The 22,733-nt window shown below is 35.8% G+C and overlaps 1 protein-coding gene across 1 annotated transcript in view; it reads right to left on the minus strand.

The window, feature by feature from the left end:
• STK39 (serine/threonine kinase 39) overlaps positions 1 to 22,733 on the minus strand; it is a 91,088-nt gene that overhangs the window by 43,951 nt on the left and 24,404 nt on the right. Inside the window, 7 exon segments of the mRNA XM_083842403.1 lie at positions 14,445 to 14,510; positions 14,617 to 14,665; positions 18,086 to 18,219; positions 19,488 to 19,589; positions 19,682 to 19,791; positions 20,274 to 20,329; positions 22,438 to 22,579. Coding sequence (XP_083698529.1) covers positions 14,445 to 14,510; positions 14,617 to 14,665; positions 18,086 to 18,219; positions 19,488 to 19,589; positions 19,682 to 19,791; positions 20,274 to 20,329; positions 22,438 to 22,579 — 659 coding nt within the window.

Consider the following 22,733-nt stretch of genomic DNA (forward strand, 5'->3'; position numbering starts at 1 on the left):
ACTTAACAAACAACTGTTATCAGAAAAATATAAACTAGATGGCTACAAATGGAAGGCTATAGAAACCTATATTCGCCACTGCAAAAAGTATCCACCTATGCCTTGCCAATAATCTCAGCTTCACTTGGTCACTGCAAGAAACTGTGGAAAAAATCGGAGAGACAGCAGCAGATCTGAAGAGATCAAATAAACCGACAGCATAACATCAAGATATTTTCTAACAGCAAGGATATTCCTATCCAAATTCACAGAGACAGTGAAACAAGAACACCTCTCTCAGGACATCTCAAATCCCACTTAGAGAATCTCTTCTATTTATGACAGATCTTAACTCCCAGCTCCTGCTCAACATAAGTGTTTTTTGTTTTCTGAAATGCATGTTGAAGATGAACTTACATACAGACAGTAGAGCTTTTCTGCCTTCAAAATGAAGTGCTACAGGAAACTAATGAAAATGAGTAACATCAAGTGTATGCAAGACAGAGCACTCATCCCAACTTCTAGGAGGGGGAAAGGAACCTCTATCCTAGTAGGGAAAAATTTACCTGAAGACAAGACAGAAGAAAGCTTAAATCGCTAAGACAAGTATGGTTTGAAGACATAACTTAGGGATGAGTACTACATAGCTCTCAAAGGATGCCATACAATGATCAAGAAAGAAAGCAGGCCCAGATTTTGTGTCCTGTTTATCAAAACTTTTGATGAGATTCAATGACACTTTACCCTTGAGGGATGAGACAGAACTATTTTCTTCTGATTTTATCTTACAAAAATAAAGTGTAACATTTGACTCATATGAACTATCCTGCAAACAATGCACCATATTCTTCATTTGTACAGTGGGAGGGGGAAGAAGGTGGGAATTTGGGTGTCAAGACTAGAGATATATTTGGCAACTGAAACCACAGTTTGCTGTGATTGTATATTCATGATTCAAACTGCTGGAAAGATGACATGTCTGTAGATATTCATATGCAAGTCTAAAACAGTCAGTGGACTTCAGTCCAACTCTCCAGTCTTTCTTGTGTCAGTGATGAAATTTGCAGAGAAGCCCAGCAGCATGAGAATGGACATTTGTCTTCAAGTGACAGTAGCCATTAGTGCTATAGGTAGTTTGAATTCCATATTCTCATTAAGATCCAGATTGTGGGGTTTTCTTCCCTGTTCATCCAGCACTTCAGAAATTAACTTTGTTTCTAGGCCAGCATCACTTAAGACAGACCTTATAATGGTAGCTTGTAAGAAAACTAATGGAAGGTCATTTATCATTGGATTGGAACAAATCAGATTCCATTCCTCAACAAAACATCATCTCTTTGGACAAGAGCTCTTGTTCTCAACTTTCTTTTGTGAAGCAGAATAGCCTTAACTCATTAATAAATCCTTGCATCATGACTAAGTAGTTGGAATACCCTTCTGAGATCCTGATGCAGGTTCTCTTTCTTGTGTGAGGGCAGTGTGATCAAAGGGAGCATGAAAAAGCCTCCCAAAGGCACAAGTATCAACCAGCCTCAGAGAACGTACTGCTTCAGCACATTAATCTTGATGAGAAAGAAGGGGAATAAGAACAACAATCTTAACACTTGTCCTAGCAAGAATACATCACAGGAGTTGTACGTGGAATGTTGTAAATAAGTACCTGTAATTTTACTATTGGTTTATCATTTCAAATACTATTACAAGACTGATAAAAAGCAGCATGCATGCATTTCACCCCTATGATTAAACCAGTTCAGAATGTTCTATATATTTCTCTTATCTTGGTGCAGGCCTTCTATTTTTATGAAAGGAAATAAAGACACAGACAAATGTAGTGATTTATTCAAGTCCACAAAGCAAATCTGAGACAGAGCATGAAACCAATACAAACTTTTTGTATTTCTACGAAAATAGGAAGGAAGTTCTTTTACATGGCATGCAATAGCTATACAACTGCAATTTCTCCATCAGCTTTAGTCAAAATACACAGCATTGATGGCTCTTTATGCAAGGATTATCGCTCAGTAAATAATTCAGAGGGAAACGGAAACAAGTTAAAACATGCGCAATTTAATTTGGGTTTATTGTTTTAAAAAAAAACAAAATGCTCCTTCCAAAACAGAACTAAACTGATTCATAACTTTAGCTAATAAAGAAAACAATGCAAGCCTTCAGCTTTACAAAGACAAATTAACACATATTAGAAAACATATTTCACATAAATCAGAAGAGCACACGGAATAAAAAATGAGTTTGAATGACTGGCATTTAAACTGCACCCAAGACAAAAGCAGCTGAGAACATTGTAATCTGCAACTAAAAACACATTGTAGGAAGAAAAACTTAAGACACTGCCAGCATTACCACAGCTGTGGAAGAGACAATACGAACATCAGCTGGAACATAGAATGCTTGGACAATGAGAGAAAAATTGTAACTACCACAAAATTATTAGATAACAAGTTATTACTGTGTATGCTGGTTATTCCAGAATGCAGAGTCACAAAGATATAAGAATAAATTAGTCTGTTGACAAAATTATTTGCCCTTGCCCTTTTAAAGTAGGATACAGATCATTAATATTCTTGACAAACAATAGAATGCATAAGCTTTCCAGGAGAAAGTCTGCATAACCAAATGAACACAGCAACTGTAAATCTTAACCATCAAAAGTTAGCTCAAAGGTTGCCTGATACAGAGAGAACTCTAGCATCAGAATGCGGAAGCTGCCCACATTCCCAAAGTTTGAATAAAAGCAGAATACGACAAGGAAGCAAAACAAATTGTTGTCTTCTAGGCACTGAAGTGCTTGCTATATGTAGATATTACAGAGAATGGGGGAAGAATAATCTATTATTCATCACTGATTCTTTTGCTTCTGCAATCTCTTTACAAGTCTATTTTTGTAGGGGGACAAGGAAGGGAATGAATGTTTTCTGAATGTTAAGATCTTTCTACTTCCTTATTCACAGCTACTCAAAATAAAAAAGAACTTGGCCCAGTTACACATTTAGTGTTTTATTTCAGTACCTAATTTTTTAAAACAAAAAGGACATACTGTGGGATGCCACTGAATACAGACATTAAAAAAAACCTGTTGCATTTCATACATGGTAGAGCACATCATCTAGATCACATTTAAAACCAGTTCTTTCAGTATGAGTAATAACTATGCATCTATTGTCTTTCTCATTCAATAGGAAGACTACTGAACTAGCCATCCTGATTTGTCCAGTATTTCAAATATTTAAGCTTTAATGTCTAACATTAAAGTCTCTAGCAATTGAATATTTGGGATAGAATCACATCCGGATTTATAATATTTTTAACTGTGCCCCACAAAAAAAGTAAAGGTAACCTGAAAGTATGGCAAACAAGATGCATTTGTGTAAGCAAAATTCACAGCACTAATGAGCATTAAACACTTCAGTTATATAGGAGATACCACTACCTACCACTACCATGCTCCATACATGGGTAACTTACATCCCAAAAGCAATTCGTTCCTAAATTCTTAAAAAGAGGCAAATGTGTAAATGTCATCCATTTCAAACATCCGCAGAAGTCTTCATGGAACCCTAATCCTGTTCCCCATTATTTTCTAGCTATGTAACAGTCTGCTATTCTACAGTTTGCATGCTGTAGATTCCCAAGTGGAAAATCTTTATAATTATTTTTTAAAGAAAACACATTCTCCTGGAGATCTTGCATCTCATCGAATCAAATAGCTTAGCTTCTTCTAGAGATAAAATTGTGTTTTATTTTACCACTGATGCTGTTCAGCTACATCTGCTAATACAGTATTCAAGACATACACAATCCAACATGCCCTAGAGAGTGAGAATGACAAGCTGGTTATTTAAACACACATTTTCTGCAGTCTGTCCTAGTAAGAGGCCTGATTTGACTTCGATGCTGGATAGAGAAAGACCCTAAAGACTTCTCCCTCTTCCAGAGGCAGGCTTTCTCCTAAAGACACCTTGACCAGCACGGCACTTCATATATGCTTTGCTCCCTGCTACAAGACAGTTACCACTTTTATAACAGAAAAATAAGAATGGTCAGAACTCACTGCAACAGTCATGGCTGCAGGAAAGACAAAACAAACATTAGCTCAGAAAAGCAATATGGTGTTCATTCAACTAAATATTCTGCCTATTCCAAGAAAGCTGATTAATTTATTCCTGAATTTCAAGGGCTTTTTGAAAAAAAAATATAAAGGTGAAGAAGTTAGCATTGGTCTGGTGGCATGTCCCCAGATAGGGGGAAAATACAGTCAACACTGAACATACTGGAGAGGAGACAATGAAACAGTTCTACAAAAATGAACAAGTGTTTACAGAATTGTTCCTCATGACAGTATCTTTTCTACTGCTTCAAAAAGCTCCAAGATTTTATTCAAGAAAATTATTGTGTTATTACAAAGATCATGCTGTTAAATTTTACACTTAAGAACACTTTCCTATTTATTACACTCAATTACTCTCAAATATTTATTGTCATTAATTCAGACAACCTTTGCAATGGCAGCAAAAGCTACAGGATTTTCAAAAATGTGTCTCAAGTAGCTTTTTTAGCATATGAAATTATAGCAGCTTTTGGGTTTAAGGATTAATGGAAAGCCTCACAAAAACCCAGAAGCCAATATTAAATCTCTCTTCACTTGAGGAAAAAAAAAAAAAAAGCTCAAGTTTCCTAGATAATTGACAAAGGCTAAGAGCACACAGTTACCACCGCCTGGCAGACATAAACTCTGAAGTATGGGAGTAACTGATGCCTTCCCCTGCATCTTGCAGTAACATCAGTTATACCCCAGCTCTTTCAGTAAGAAAGGCAGACTAATAGGAAATACTCAGTGTTAATACTGGACATAAAGATACACAGACTGAAGACATGAGGGAAACCTGTCAACATGAATAAACACAAGCACACGAACAGGAACTCCAAAAGAAGCTAACAAGTACATTTGTAAGCAACCTTTTGCTTCTCTAGTGCGTTCAAAAAGATGCCCTGATACAGGATCATCTATTTAATAGGAACAGCAATAAACAGTCTTCGTAGAATGACATTTACATGCCTCAGTCAAATCTCAAAGGATAAACCAGCCTGAAAAAACGCAAGTACAAATTCTAGAGTGGTAAAAAGAATTCCAAACAAATTCAGCATCCGTTCTTTGCTTCTTGAGTAAGTTAGTCCATCACTCTAATTTCCAAATGCCTTCAAATAAATTTGTGTAGTCACATAACTATTGAAAATTTACAAAAATTCACACTAAGCTAGACAAAACTTCACTTAAACTAATTTGCCAGACAACAGATTAAACAAATTAAAGTTCAAGCGTTTGTAATTCTGAAACTTTATAAAATCATCATTAGAATCAATGTTTTTTCACTGGTTCCTGGAACATAAACAATGAAGACCATCACTGTTTGTCAGCCACAGAAAATAAATCCTAAACATGACTTATTTCTTTAATATATATATATACAAATGCAACAGAATCCTACTATCCAGCTACTCTCTAGAAACTTCATAAAGAAATCCAGTTTATTCCAGACAGCTTGAACATAAATCTGTCAAGTAAAAAAAAAAAAAGAACAACCAACTAGAACATTGTTTTCTCACAACACCATCATACTACAACTGCCATATGAACTATATATCTTATGGGTTCAAAAGTAACTGGATCATCCGTTGCCATTTAATATAATAAGAGGAATGTAAACATTAAATACAGGCACTCCAATTTGTTGCTAGAATCAAGGAGGAACCAGTCAAACAATGCTGTACATTTCAACCTTTCCCTAAAACTGTGTAATGGTTCTTGCAGGAGATGAGACACCGCTGTTACAGATCCCCAGAAGTTCTTAAAGATAAGATGGCTGAATTGCTCTTTAAACTGCCAGTATTAATTGGTAATTGATGAGGTAGGTAGGTTTTCTGTTTATACCCCCCTTCTACTCCCCCCCCCTTTTTTTTTTTAAATCACAAGTCTCAAAAGCTTCACGTCTCATACAGATTCAACATAAAGAATTTACCATGCCATTTGCTCCTGTTATGTTTACAGGAAAAAAGAGGATGAGAAATAGGACATTACAGAACACAATTCTGTTTTTTAGCAGATTTTGCTCTGTGCATTTCTCTAAGAAACAGACCAGTTCCCTCCATACTCATCTTAAGCCTGTTGAGCAATCAGGTTTTACAAATTTTACCTTCAGGCCTCTTTCAAACCTTTATTGAATGTTTCCCAAGATACATAAACTAATTTAAATCCTCACACCTATGCATCTATTTGCATTCCAATGCAATGAAGGAAATCAGCTTCCCATCAAATTTATCCAATCACGGCACAAACCTTTTGCTTAAAACAGTTCTAAATTTAATCATAGCTTAGCACTTGGGGTAAAAGGCAGATATTGGAGAATTCACTTTTCTACAAAATATTTTCATGCAAAAGAACATCATTCATTTTGCACACGAACATCTACACTGTAATCACATTTTTCCAAAAAGAATCTGAGGTACAGGAGAGAGCCTGAATTCCCCCGTGTATATGTCATCCTCTGTTCAATAGTCATGACGTTTCCTCAAGAGATGGAGGAAGTCGCCATTCAATTGAGTCTTAAAGGCCTGTGGATACCCCAATCCCTTTGCTGTTGGTTATTAAGCTCCCCTGAGTTCATTATGTTGGGAATTTTCATTTTTATTCTGACATAAGCCAAAACATCCTCCAAACCCCAAAGTGTAATTGGGAAGGTGTTTTTTTCCCCTCACCAGTATTTATGCAGATTATCATTATTAATGGAATGTACCACTACCTTTCCAAAATAACATCCAAATATTTCTGCTCTGTAAGAATCAGGTGTTAAAATACTACAGTAACTTGTTGTTTTGACATTTGCTTTCCCTTCTCTTAAGCCTCTCTGCACAATACAAATTCTGATGTGGACGAGTCTTTTCTAGATTTCTTTTTTCCCACTCGCAAAAGTAGTTAGACAGAACTCTAAATGTTTTACATTTATGTGCAGGAACATTTTTGTTGTTGTTGTTGTTGTGTTGTTGTTTGTTTTATTAAATGCAGAGAGGCCTAAGACACTGTTTTGACAGCAAGCATTTAACCTGACATAGAAACTAATTCTGCAAAAATTCTGGTCTTTCAGGGCCAGACACTAATTTAAACTCTCATCTCAGAATTAAAATTCTGTCATGTGCAAGCCATCACTCAGGACTATGTAAGTCCCTTCCCCTTGCAAGATCTGGGGAGGTTTGTTGCATTACAGCTTTCACAGTACAGGTAGCTTCAAATTCTCTATTATGCCACCCACGTCTCCACATTATGGAAACTTTCCTAGGGTTACAATTCGTACCTGCAGAAAATGATAGGTAAGGCTGGTCCTGAACCCTGAAAATTAACCAAAGTTACAATTCATGTTCTACATCAAATTAATCATTATTGCTTCTCTATGTTTTACAACCACATCTAGGTTCTGCATAAAGTGCAGATTGAGAAGACAGATGACTGAAGGTTTTGCTGTTGCTGAGAAGTTTCTTTAGGCATTTCTGGTGGGTATATTACATATGTAAGAGAAAAGAACCTTTTGAATTAAGAACACAGAGAAGCTCCTGGGAAGCAAACATGCTATTTGGTGTACACATCTCCCGTGCTCTCAAGTTTCAGTCTGAAAGTTTTGAATTTCAGTATTCCAAGGTGACCTAGCCAGAGGAGACAAAGCATCATCAGAACTTCAGGTTGTATGTCCTGAGTCAGAAAAAGCAAGAGCAGTGAACATTCTCACATATACATTATCTCACAAGATAAAGGAAATCTTGTGATATCCTTCAAATCCAAGTAACTTTTAATTCCAACTGAATTTTTCAATTCCAAGTCAAGTGTAACTGGTGTCCACAAAACATGGAAACACTCATAGAAATTGTCATCCCATTTAAAATTTCACATTAGAATTATGATCATAATATTTCATTGACTTCGGTATTAGGCTTTCATAAATCAAATTTTGATCCCACATTATTTTTCTTCAATAATTAACCGTGCTTCTGTTAGAATTAAAGTATGTATTAGCAGCTATCCAGCACACCCTTGCAAAACAACTGTTTACTTTGAAGTGTGCAATGTCATGTTTATGAAACACATATAATTACCTCCAGAGAGACAAGTCAACAAGGAAAAACTGAGACACTGATGCAAATTCACAACTACTCATTTCTTCCTTAATACAGCACAAAGGACTGCAAAAACTGAAATGGCACCTAAGTCATTTAGCGCACAAATTTTATTTTTTTTACATCTGTAAATTACCAGTTTTACTCACTACTGGAATCATTTACGCTGGAAATTTCAAGTCAATAAATGCAAGATCATTACATTTTTTTTTCACAAAAGAACAATGCACGAAAGAGATGGATAATTTAAAATTGCATAGGACTTCCTTAACTCTCTACTAGTTCTTGAATAGTGTCTCTTTTATTTAATGGATAAAATAGCACAAGTCAAAGAACAGACATCTGTTTATAAAAAAAAAAAAAAAGAATTTGCTTTAAATACGTATGATACTGGTTTGTTTTCACAGCCAAACACAAACAGTATCATGCTCACACGATGAATGTGACAGGAAAACTGAGAGAGGGAGGCAGGGCCATGAATTAAGAAAATTGCCAGGAACACTTACCTACACTCACAGTTTACACATGGAATACAGGGGAGCAATCAGAGAGAGGAAAACGAAGGTATTAAAGAGACCCAAGCTTATTAAAGATACTTAAAAGGAATTAAGCTGTTAAAAACAAAAAACTGAGTATAGTTCTCAAAAAAGTTATAAATGATCATGAAAATAACATAAATCTACAATTTTCATAAAATCCAAATATTTAAAACCCCAGTGTTTATATTTTAGTATGACATAAACAGCATGCATTTTACCAGGCTTTAACATTTAACATTGCAGACTTAGAGGTGCTTCTAACTTTGCAATGTTCCCACAGCCTGCACGACTACAAGGACTGAACCCTGCTTGTTGTACTGTGTTAGATACGGCTGCCCTCTGCTGTCTGTGGCTCTCCCACACAGCACAGTTAGGATGCACAAGCTTTGTAATTCAGTTGACTTTTTTCCCTTTTCACTTTACATACTACCTAACTTTATTCAAACTATGCATGTGCAGGTAAACAATCTTCTCCTGGAGCTACTCTTCAGTGCTCATCAGAAGTTGGACTTGGCCTTATTATGACACTATTACTATTCCAGTCCATCTTTCTAATCTGCTAGCCTTAAACTGCCTGTTCTGATTAAAACCTTTAAGTTTCCTGTTCTTTCCATCATTTTAACTTCTTGAGCCAGAAGCACTTTTCAGCTAAATTAATTCCCGCCTAATACCAGTGGGCAGCATAATCTCAAGGATGTCCTGCTTGACCCATTCTCCCCAACAACTTCAAGAATACCATACAAGACCTCCTGATCAAAGAATGTGCCATCAGCATCATGCAGTTTCTTTATCCTATCTCAAGTCTTTAACCAGAACTCATTCAACAGGGTCTCTAAGGATATACTACACTTGCATTTCAAGGTAATGAAACTCTCCTCCAGTATTAAGTTTCAACAGCTTAGATAAATGCTAAGTATTTAAGTTACTCGTCTAACAAAAGAAGTTCTCATTATTGACCAACTTCATGTTAGGTCATGGTCTAGACATTTTCGAATGGGTCAAGAGGTTATGAACACAACATTGGAGTAACAGCACCCATCTGCTCATTCACTAATGACAATGACTATTTCACTACATAAATGAATTCTGAAGTTGAACTATGATGCTTTATGAACTGGAAAACACTATCCAATACAGAGTAGGGTTACTTTTTAATGATTAAGATGAATCATGTGTAAGCTTTTAAATCCCGACAAAAAAAAAGTAATACAAGTTATTATAAAAAAGTTTACAGCCATCTGAATTATAAAAGCCTCAATGAGACAACTATTCCATAGTTTGTTTCAAAGCTGGTCTGTTCTCTAACAGATTAGGTCCATTTGAGAGCACAAAATCCAGCTTCCTGAAGTCTATACAAATGGCAAAAGCATACTATGAAAGACAGGATGGGCAAACCCATATACACCATATGAAGTTCTTTGTATCTTATGGCACAACTGTATTTAAGTGTAACTGACAAATGTTGACAACAGTCTGTTCTTTTTGTTTTGTGTTAAAACAAAGCTGATGAAACTGTAAGTGTCCACCCCTTAAAACATTTTCCAATTCCACTATCCACAAATGGAGGCATAACTTTCCGATTATGTAAATTTGACCCCAAGAAAATCACATTTTGTGGGAAGTGTTTCTGTTAATTTTTACTTTCAACATCTCCTTGCAAACAAACTTTGCAAAAAAAAAAGACAATGCCCTTTTCTCCTCTATTTTTTTTAGTAGTATTCAACAACATTAAAAATAGCTGCACTGTTTTTTTGTTCGTTTTTGCTTTTATTTGTAGCAGTTCTATGGGTAAACTGAGGAGTTAATACTCTGCGATGGAGTGGCATCCCCGACAGAGTCTTGCCAACACATACTTATCATTGAGTTGCTGTTTTCCAGAAAAATCATACCAGGACAGCATCTGTCCATTCTCCTTATGTATCAGCCATAATGAGGTAAGCATTTTTTGAAGTGTCAAGAATCACAGCAATGAATATATGTTTTTATTAATAATCTGGGCTCAGATTAGTGTTGCTCTCTGCTTTACAGAAGGTCTGGAGCACAGCTGTATGAACAGCAATCTTTGGTGAAGAGCTTCTATTAGATTAAATCCATCACTGCAACATGCAAATGTTGCAAATGATACCTTGCTTAGGTGGTATCATACTGCTCTCCCTACTAGGATTGTTAATTTCTTTAACAGGATAACATGCCATTCAGATCCATTTCCCTTAATTAGCTGTACTGCAGACCTAAAACTTCAACCCATCAGTAAGGGTATTTCTACTGAAATTTTAATAAAAACTGGTATCGCTCACACTAATCATCTCTTTATGCTGTCATTTTTTTCCCAGTAACTTATAACTCTAAGGTTTAAAGAGCTTCTATTAACAGTGCAGAGCAATAGCACCTTCCCAAAAATAGAATTCAAGCCCAATTATTACTCAGAATTTTTTTTTTTTTTAACTAGTAACAGTTCAGACAACTATTAAATGTAAGTCAGATACACCTTTTTCCCTGTTCACTTTGTAAAAGTGGCAGTCATACAGGACGTTCTCAAAATTAAAGAAATGGGATTATAAAATCACAGAATTGACAAATGGCCTCTGGGCATACAGAGTACTTACAGTAGTAATTAATTTTTTAGCGTGACCAGATTTCGAAACTGACTGTGGAATTCTGGAAGCTGCTTCTAACTTCCTCTGTTCCAATACAGCAATTTTAGTCACAAATGAAACAAAACTTAGCATTCAGTCTAAAACTAAAACTACTTCAACACACGTTAAAATGTGTATCTATACAACAGCTTAGCAAGAGCTTAACAGGGATGTAACACAGCCCTGATCCAAGCAGGACAGGGCAGGCTGCTCTACCATAACACCATCTAACAAGCAAGAAGCTTCAGTCAGGCCTCCCACATTTCTATCAGCAACAAAAGCGTGGCCTTGGAGAGCTGTCCCCTGCTTGTCAGACTGCACTGGGCGTAGAGCATTCACAGCAGCCATTTCTCCAGTTCTTCTAGACACCAGCAATGGTCTCCCAACTGAGCAGTAACATTAACAAAACCCAAAATGGCCATGAAGTTGCATAGTGTAACGCTCGTTCCTGTAGATCGGTACTGGTATGCATTTAAGCAGGTTCTGCTCATAAACAGGCAAGATATGTTCCTCCTGGGCCAGTCAATTCTAGAAGTGTTTTACCGTTATCCTTGATTACCTGAAGTACCAGGAAGAGGCATCATTTCAAGATTAACACAATTAAAAACGAACAAAGGCACTGGGACATGGGTAATATATGCACAACAATGTAGTTTACAACAGTAGTTTCAACCCACGCTGTAAGAGTTGTTGAATCTTATCCATTTGGTTTTTATAACAGGTAGTATCTTTACAGGCTTGAATGTTTTCCTCACACATACAAGACCATGTGTACCTGTGATTTCACAAACAGGCCTGTATTCATATTTAGTCAAAACTGTTACCAAATGTAAGTTGTAAATACAGCAGCAAAACATGAGAATACTACGTCAAGAGAAAATAATTTAAAGTTAAAACTACTTTGAGGCTGGAGTTCTGGGCAACAAAGCAAAGTAACTGTACGTGCAGTAAGTGTAAGAAAAAATAAATTACTACAGAGCAGATCCAATACCTCCACCGACAGTGGTACTGTAGATCATTACTTACAGGCATTTCTTACCCAGTGCTACAGAAGATAATTGAAACTGATGACACTAGCTCCTTCCTATCTCTTACCCAGAGACACTCTTTTTTCCATTACAAGGGTTATTCTTTCCAAGGGTGACCTCTTAGACATTTTACATGTCACATGAATGTTTGAGCAACCGAACTCTGCTTAGAGCTTTTTTATTTAAAAAAAAAAAAACACAACTTTAATATTAAAATACATTTATATTTTATAGTATCTTAAAACAGCAGCTACATGCAAAGTTGTAAGTGAATTAAATTTTAAATTCCTAATGAATTTTAATAGTGTCCTTTCAAAATGTAAATAATTTAGTATTTTCACAAGCTAAAACCTATTTTTTTTGTATTTTATGCTGCAATTAAAAGACCTATAATTTATTACTCTAGCATCATTCAGCTTTTACTTATTAAGAATCACTCCTCCTCCAAATTAGGAAGAGCTGTACAAAAAAACATTCAACAAGCTGTTGCTGATGGCACAAGGGAAGCTACTATGAATTCATTTTGCAATTCCAGATGCTAAGTTAAAAAAAATAAGTATGTGTACATGGGTATATATGAGTTAACATGCAGTTTCTACAGCTGACCTGAGGACTCAACTGAGATAAATTCTATGAGGTCCATGCTCTATTGGAAACAGAGTTGGTACTAGAGCATGCCTAAATTACTCCTGCAATGCCCAAGAAGGAAAATGAAAAAATGCTCTTTCTCTACTTATTTTTCTCTCTCCAGTTAGGGCAATTTTTATGTGGGCATTGCTGCCACCACATGGCGAAACAGATGAACTTTGCATTTTGCAGATAGTGCACTGCTCAACAGGCTACCCCTACACTACATGAAGCCCTCTTTTTTTCAGCTTTGTGTTCCAACCTCTCAAAGTCCAACCACTGCCACTGATCTTCCAAATTGCTTCTACCTAATAGAAGAATTAGAAAGAACTCATAGTATACTGAACCCACTGACAGCCTCTTCCTATCACAGAACACCAGCTATAGAAACAATTACATGAAACATTCACAAACACAACGAAATGTTACAAGCGCCAGTTCAGTTCACTGCTAAGAAAATATAAGAAAAGTCCTACAGATGTTCAATACCCCTGGAACTGGTGTGTCACGAAAGGCTGCAACAGTTCTTTTCTGGAAACACCCTCCTTAAAACATCTTCTCAGAAATCAGACTACTTTGAGAAAGTTAGACTGCGCACTTTGTCCTGATACCTGCAGAGGTTTAGCAATCTGAGCAGATTACTCACACTGAACCTATATTGTGAGCTTATTTGGAATTAAATTTAACTTCTCACAAACCACAAAGCAGGAGTCTACATTCATTCCTGTTTAGTAGCTCTTATGAACAGTAGCTTGCTTCATTATTTAAGTTTTAAAATATTTACCTGTTAAGAATTGTTTAGTTCTGCTGCACCTCACTTGGTAAACTCCTTTAAACAAGTGCCAAAGATACCACAGAAATATCAGCACATGCCACAGTAGTGGGATAACTAATAATAATTAGTTCAATAATTAATAATTATTATTAATTAATAATAATATTGTTAATAATAATTATGGTAATCGTTTAGCTCCATACATTTTGGAATAAGGCTTTATAGGTACAAGTAACTCAGGAGCCCTCTTGTAGAGTTTGACCCTGACTTCCACACATTAAAATATTCAACGTTTAAAATAACCCAGAAAATGAGCTAGTTGTCAGTAATTACTACTTCAGTACCTTCATCTTTTCCTTAGATAATCAAATATACAAGTTAGTTATGCAGCTTATGAACCTATATGCAAGCAGATCTGCCACTTTTCATTTGCACAACCATTTCATCTATAAGTTTCCAAAAGGGAGTGGGGAAAAATAATCATATAACATACGATGATATGTACCATGCATCATTTTGACAAGGCCAGGAAGAAAGTCAAAATGCCCAAAGGCTACCTTGAGAAGGCTATGAAGGAGCGCATAAAAGAATAGCTCAGTCAAGTCATTAAAATTTAAGGAAATTAAACAGTCCCCGCCTTCCCTTGCACACAAGTCAAGAAAGAGGTGAATACACTCACCTTTTTTGCTCTTTGTGCTATATTAGGTGTTCTAGTGAGAAGCTTTTCAATCAGATATTCTCTATTCTGCAAAACCAACATTTCATAAGTTAAAAATCAATACAAGGAAAGAAGAAAAATCATGTAGATTTTAAGGCAGAGCAAAATTTACTTGTAGGGTTAAACGTTTTACCTTGGCTTTCTGGAAAAATTTGCATTTTAAAAGTTCTGCTGCTGTGGGCCTGAAAGATCAATAATAAATTAGAACAGAAAACAAAGACCCCTCTCAGTGAATACAGTACAGGACGTTAGTTAAATGGTACGTCTCTAATACTTTTGAATTAGTACTGTATGAATGGGGAAATGAATGGCAATAGCTACTGAATTAATTCATACATACTTACCACGCATGAAAAAACCTTTTCCCTATGGCAAAGATACAAAAAAAAAAAAAAAAAAAAAAACACCACCACACAAAAAATCAGTATCTAAGTCATCAATTTTCACCCTCTTTCTTTCAATGCAAATATATTTTACCCTTAATACAAAGGGACAAAAAAGAAAAAGTCAAGTAAAACATGCTTCCCCAAGTGACTCCATGAATGCAACTAAACTTTCCTCCACAGCAATGAAAGGGTCCATTTTCCAAACAGTAACATCATACCTGCTAATTGCATTCTTTCTTTAGTGATGCAAGCAGGTATTCACAAGAAACCATACTGACACTATTAATTTGATGCAAAAACCAAAGAACCATGAGGAGCATCATCCAACTAAACAAATACCAATTCAACAGTTGTAAGGTCAAAACCTACACATTTCACGTTTACTTGCAGTTCTGTTAAAGTCTATTTCTTCCGATCATCTTCAAGTTTATATTTTTGAAGTTTCCAACAGATTTTCATAATCTTACAGCTACTGAAATGATTCACATAAAGGGATTTGTCCCCCTAGCTTCAGGGATCTAAAGCTACACATCCAGACAAAGCCATATTGTGGTACTGAAGCAGACTCTGGAAAGAAATAGAAGCATCTCTTGGGATGAAATAAAATCCTTCAGGTGTGGGGTTTTGTTTTGTTTTTTTTTTTTTAATCCTTTCTACTAGGAACCGAGGCCCCTACCCAATGCTGATTTCGATATGGCTAAATCTAGGGGAGCTGGAATCTCCAAGATTCATAATTTCCAAATGAACAGAAGCAACATCTGCTGTGGATTTTCATTTGACTTACAGCAATAGAGTGGATACAGCTTAGGTTAGATAAGACAGTGGAAAGTCTCCATATGGAAAAATAAAAGAACACAAAAATCTGAACTAGTTAATTTCTCAGGGGACACATCTGAAGAGGAAGTGAAGAAAAACAGGAATGTATCCCAGCTCGCTCCTGCTAGAAATAATGAAACTATTCCTGTCATCAACAAAAAGCATTCAATTTAGACATAAGACAGTAGTTCCACAGAGCACCTATTTTTCTCCCACTCCAAAGCACCACTCTAAAATAATGGAGTTCTTAGTGGTGATACTGTGAAAACCACCAAGCTTAGCCGTAATTCACACAAACCTTGGAAGGGCAAAATGGAAGGGGAACCTTTTAAAAATCAGTTTCTGCATCGAGTTTTCAAGTTCAACCTCAAATCAACTTTAAACTTTAAGACAAATCTTTGTGACCCAGCACTACTCTCTCTCAACACGGATATGCACAATTAAAAGCCAGATTCTTGGTAAGGTCTTATCCAAACTAGTGTTCATTGCTCCACCATTATTTATACCAGACACTTCTGAACAGGTCTGAAAGTGCTTTCCACACACACTTAGGAGTGAATTACAGCCGAGGACTGTAACCTACATACTTTGCACTGAGGAGAGAAATACTCACATACAGAAGCCCAAAAGAAAAACATCATGGCCTGAGAGACAACAGTGCAATGCCAGTCACAGAATTTGCCAGAAAGAGCAGTCTCCCACAGTTGACACAATGACTATGGAAGTATCTCTAATGCAAAACTAACTTCCAACTGTGAAGAAACTAAATGTACCAATAACCCCTCAACATAAGGACACTCTCTATCAAGAGTAACTGACGCATAGATCTCACCACCTATACGCTGGGCTAGTTGTTCAGTTCAGATCAATCTAGAGCATGAAAATACTGTATGTGTGTTAGAACACTACTGTTTCAACACTGGTATCAGGTAACTCTTAGCATTGTATGTTCAATGAGAGGAGGAAAGCTATTTTAATTATGTACTTGTGTTTTCCTATTCATTTAATCTTTCCCTGAAAATTGCTGAACATAGGAAACTTAAAAGAAACTTCAGAGCATAGAATCATAGAACGGTTTGGGTTGGAACGGACCTTTAAAGTTCATCTAGTTCCAAACCCACTGGCATGGGCAGGGGATACCTTCCACAAGATCAGGTTGCTTATGACCTTGAACACTTCCAAAGAGGGAGCATCCACTTCTCTGGACAAAGATTATACTTGATTATCCAGCCTGATATGCCAGAACAACATTTCATTCTGATCCATAAGCAGCCAGCAAATTGCCGTGCTAAGCTTAAAGAATTAGGACTTGATACTAAGACCACCAACTGGAAGGAACGGGGGAATCTGAAAATAGTACACAAATGACCTTTCAGTCAAAGCAGAATTTGAAGGATTTCAAGAATAAAGATCTTAACATGCAATTATTATTTTTTTTCTTAATTATAATTTATGTCTAGTATTACTTCCAGTATTGCTGTTGTTACCCTTGAAATTTAACTTGCTTCATACCTTGGACTTAATGCTAGTGGAACATCAGCAAATGAAGAACATACAATAACAGACTTAATCACACTACTCAGTCAGAATTGCTGTTTCAGACCATAATCTTTTTTTCCCCCCACAAATGTCAGCTGTGAAAGTTTTAGAAAAGTGCCATATTGAACACCCTCAGGAAATAATGTTAATTAGAATGTGCCTCCTCCACCTCTTCAGCAAGACACCTACGAAAATAGGTCTGCATAAAAACGAATAAAGGGTAAATAAATGAATTGCTCTGGGAACCGGAAACCTCAGCAATAATTCTGAAATAAATGTTTAACATTTTCATTGTCTTGGCTACCCCATTCAAAAAATACAGCAAGAAGAATCAAAACACAAAGATAATTGCCTACAGTAACACGAGGATCTCTAAACAAGCTCGGAGCATCCCACTTCAAATTACAAAAATCTCTCTTAATAAGTAATTTTCTCTGGAGATACTAAAGTTAAAAGGCAATACAAAGCTCAAGACTTTTTTTTTTTTTTAAATTATTATTGTATAGGCCAAGAGGTCATAATGTTTGGTTACCAATAGCTCTGTTTGATCACCTTGAACAGTCATGTTAGATTATGGAAAACAAAGATTTATATCCTGCTTCCAATGAGAAATTAAGATATAGAGCAAGGAATTTTGTTTGATCAGAACAGCATATTTAAATATAAGCAAATTAGGTTAAAAAGCTAGAATAAAGCTAGTGACAATTCAGAGGCAATTTCTTCTCCCCAGATGAAGATACTGAAGGTTAGTATTACAAAACTCAAATCATATGCTTAAAGGTGATGTTTAAATATTGGAACCCTAAATAGTCTGCACATTTAAAAAAAGTAATTCCACTGTGTGTGGCAATAATGACTTACCTTTTGGAAGGATCTTTTTGAAGGCATAATGAAATCAATTTTCTAAAGGATTTGCCATACTTTTTCATCATCTCCTTGTCCTCTACACCTGTCTCTAAAGTAGGAGGATCATTTTGCAACGTCAGCATTAACACCTACAGTAAAACCCAAGAAAAGGTACTGTAAGCAAAACCAATTCAAAACATGCAGAAATTAAAAGAATAAATATTCTTCAGATATTTAGATATCTTGATTTACTACTAAAACAAAGTAGTGCTGACCATCACAACAGCATTTCTATGCAATCCTCAGAACAACGAACAGTATAACTGATAAAAAAAATACATTAAAAATAAAGAATATATACACCACTTTAAAATTCCCCAAATAGATGAAAACAAGTGGTCAGAATACTTAAAATGTTGTGCCCAGGTGTTGCATCCTTGGACTGTGGACTTGTGAGAATAATGTGAACACACAAGTGAAAACAGAAAAAGAGGAATAGTAAGCAAGGTTGCTGCAATCAACATTTCTACTGCATAGATCAAAAAAATACACACTTTGGTGAAACACTGCAACATTTAAAGTATTTCAGACATAAATGTAGATCTTATGCCTGAAAAATAAAATATATTTTCTAGGATGTTGTAATAATAAAAAACATTTATTCCTTTATCAGCTATATTAGACACCATTCTACACCTTTTCAGAAATACTGCTGTGTACAGCAGTTGCTATAAATTTAAGCATCTTAACACTATATAGGATGGTGTATCTTCCCAGTTCTGAACTTTAAAAATTTTTAATTACTCTACGAAAAATAAACATCAACCACAAGCTTCCACCCTTTCTCCCAACTTTTTTTTTTTTTTTCTCCCAGTAGGCTTCCCTACTAGGCTACAAGCTCTTCTTCAAGCAAAGGCACAAAACTCATTTCCAGAAAGCCCTTAGTTACTACCATTATTTTATCAGAATTAGTGAAAAATACATAACAAATCACTTAAATGCCCAAATTGAGGAGACGCTTTTTCAGAAAACCTCTATATCACCCTATTTTAAAAGCACAAAAACATAATCAGAAAGACAGAAGAAATCACAAAGAATGTACTACATACTTTTCTACCTTCAACAGAAGTGTCTTGTTTATTCTTTTTATTTCCTCAAAAGTGAATGAAGCAACCCATCTTAAATGCTAATAACAAAGGCCCAAAAGCCCAGTTTCATAGGTCTGTGCCTTGCACATCAATGCTCTCACACAGCTGCCTACATACCATCACCACCACCACCCACATTCAGCATCCACAAAGTTGCTCTACTTGTAGTCATTTGTCAACAGAAAAAAAAATGCAATAACCAAAGAAGTTTAAAGACAGAACAAACTGAATCCTGGAACCCTTCGGCACTAATATAAAGTGACAGTTACTTTCATAGGAGGATATTTGTGATAAGGTGCTGCTCCTGTTGCTAACTCAATGGCTGTTATCCCAAAACTCCACATATCAGCCTTGAAGTCATACCCTCGCACCTGGAATAGAGCCAGAAAGGAAAAATATGGTGGTGATTTCTCAAGTTATAAAGATTAAATATTTTATTTTTATTTTTAAATGTTTGTAATACCTGCTCCATCACTTCAGGTGCCATCCAACATGGAGTACCAACAAACGTTTTCCTTACTTTGTTACGAGTTACATCGCCTCCTGTAGCTAAAAAAGCACTAACGCCAAAATCTGGAGAATAGGAAAAAAAAAGTTATAACCACTTGAACTACCAGTAACAAAGCAAAGGTTTCATACAGTAGAAGTGAAGTCAACTCATAAAAGTCAACTCTCTTTCATAAAAGAAACTTGGGGTGCAGCATAATGAGCAGTCACAAGGGAAAGACCTAAAAGTACTTTTTGCAAATAAGAAGCCAGAAGGAAAAATCCAGGTTACAAATCAGGTATCTATTCTTCAAAGATGAAAGGAGATTTTACTTTGTCAAAGCTAAAACATGTAACAAGGAAGAATATCAGCCTTTGGACACAAAAATACTGAGCAAATTTTAAAGTCAGGTATCATTAACCAAACATCCTAAAACTGGACAACCTACAGCTACAACTCTCCAGTTAAAAGCCAACAGGAAAACTCATATCTGTTGTCCTTAAGCAAGCCTCATATCCCTTGTTCTTTTAATTTAGCCACTACTTTTTTTTTTAATCACTGCCATTACCTGCTATTTGTACAGAGCCATCTTCACCCAGAAGAATGTTGCCAGCCTTCAAATCTCTAGAACGTACAAATAAGAAGTTACTTATGTAAGACATAAGAAAATACATAAACTTACATTTTATGAAGAAAAAAACACATCTTCATATTACGTAGTTCCACAAGATCGTATTTGAAAATTTAAAAGGCAGGAACAGGAATTGAAGTATTACAATAAAACAGAGTGCAGAATAAACTCAAGCTGTATCTTTGTGTACAGCCACCCAAATTGGCCTTGGCACAAATTGAGTAGAATTCAAGGATACATTTTTAGAATAAATATTTAGGTCCAACTGTTTTACCTCCTTTTATAGATGTAACTTCACAAATGGTTTCAGAGCTTTATAGCAAGAATTAACACTTCCTCACACTGAAATGCACCACTAACGAAAAAAAGTGAAAAAAGTTGTCTTCTTTGATCTCCTGAGAGATCGAATGGTAAATATAGTGTAGATTTCTATCCAATTAAGTTATTAAAGCTCTGAAATAGCAACCACATTTTCCTAGTGTACTCGGATTAAAAGTTACTTGAAACTGAATCTGTCAAAAATGCACGTACTTAAATGTCAACTACCTATCCATGTAACACACTACTCATAGATAACATTTAAAAATACTTTCTAAAATAGAAATGTACATCCCATTCTTAATGCAGAAGATAGATAAATCTTTCATACAGAAAATGCCATGAACATTAAGAATTTGAGCAAACCTTTCCAGGATTTACTGAAAGAAATTAACACTTTTCTGTTGAAAACTAACATAACCTTCTGCCTTATACATAAAGGAGAGTACAGTAAAACAACAAAACAAAATCCCTTCATTTTTGAAACATTTCCAACAGGAAAATACTGCTTAATACAGTGTTCCCCAAACTGCCACAGGTTTTACCTACAACATACATAGAGAAAAGGAATGTACATTGTATTCTTTTGAACAGGACTTCTGTGGTATTACAGTTTATAAATGAGGTATTATAAGAAGGAGAAATCTTATGTGTAATAAGGAGCTTTATCTTTAAGCTCCATTAAAAAGATACAAGGGGAATTCCCAAATCTGACCTGAAAGGGTCCTGTTATCCCTAAAAGCTAATGAATGTTCCTTCTGCAGCAGTATCAGTGTAATAGAAGGCTACAAATTAAGTTTTGTGGCAGATCTTTGGAATTCCAGAACAGAAGTCAAGTTAACTGTTCTTTATTTCTCCATTTATCTCAATTTTCTCTCTGCAAAATGAGGAAACAGTTCTTGATTTACATCAAAGGGAGCTCATTTATAAGATGAGACATTAGTAGTACATAGAAAGAACCATTACTGTGTTACATCCCTGCCACCGCCATTATCAGTTCTGTCTGCAGTGAATCTTTTGTGATTGTGAATCTTTTGTGACAACACTCCCTCATAAAGGCCAGTGCTAGAAACAGAGAGCCCCTTCTTGGCATCTTCCTTAAAAGGCAAATTCACCTCAGTAAAATTAATTAGCGAGGCCAAAGTACAGCACTTCCAGTTTCCAAACAGTGGAAGCAACCTCCTGATCAACAGGTATGTATAAACCACACTGGGGGGTCTATATAGAGAACACACTGAACATAATAATCACTTAGATACGTATACATCAAGATGCAGATCCATAATATCAGACCTGGCTTCATGTATGGTCATGTAGAGACACCCGTAGATTTGTATTAGACACTACTAATTATCAGGAAGAAATACATTCCACATTTATGCAGCAGTGCCCAAGTGCCTAAGATAATGTGTTTACTGTTCAATACAATACACAAATATAAGCCACAGACCACAGTGCAAACTAAAGTCAGATTAAATATCAGGAGTACCAGTGGTTACAGGAGTATATACCACAGTTCTGGCAGACTTAGTGCAGCACAGGCCTATCTTAGCTATAAAAGGGACAGACAGAATAAAGACTAAACGAGTACGAAGTATAAGTGACAAACCACAGTCAAGATTACAGCATCTGCCTGAGCAATCTAATTTAAAAATTACTGATCACATTTACAGTATGTGAAATAGGCGATATAATTTGCTTTACCAAGCAACTGCAGCTGACCAGTATCAACACCCTATACATGCAACTTAGAAAATGCTTTTCACTGTGTACATGCTCCTACCTGTGAATTTGCCCGTTCCTGTGTAGATAGTCTAAACCTTCCAAAACTTCTTTAAGAATTGTTGCTATTATGGGTTCTTCAAGGACACCATTTTTGTGCTCACCTCTATTGACAATATACTTTATTATATCAAGCATTGAACCTATATTGCAGATCCAGGGAAGAAAGAAAAAGAAAAAAAACATATACAGCATTATCATATTGTTTCTTGAAAGTCATTTCTTCATTCTTCCCTTGTTATTGCAATTTATATCTTCAGATAATGAGCTCTCAGAATAAAGCAAACTATTACCTTG

Source organism: Anser anser, assembly GCF_964211835.1.
Source record: "Anser anser genome assembly, chromosome: 6".
In the NCBI taxonomy this organism is placed as follows: domain Eukaryota; kingdom Metazoa; phylum Chordata; class Aves; order Anseriformes; family Anatidae; genus Anser; species Anser anser.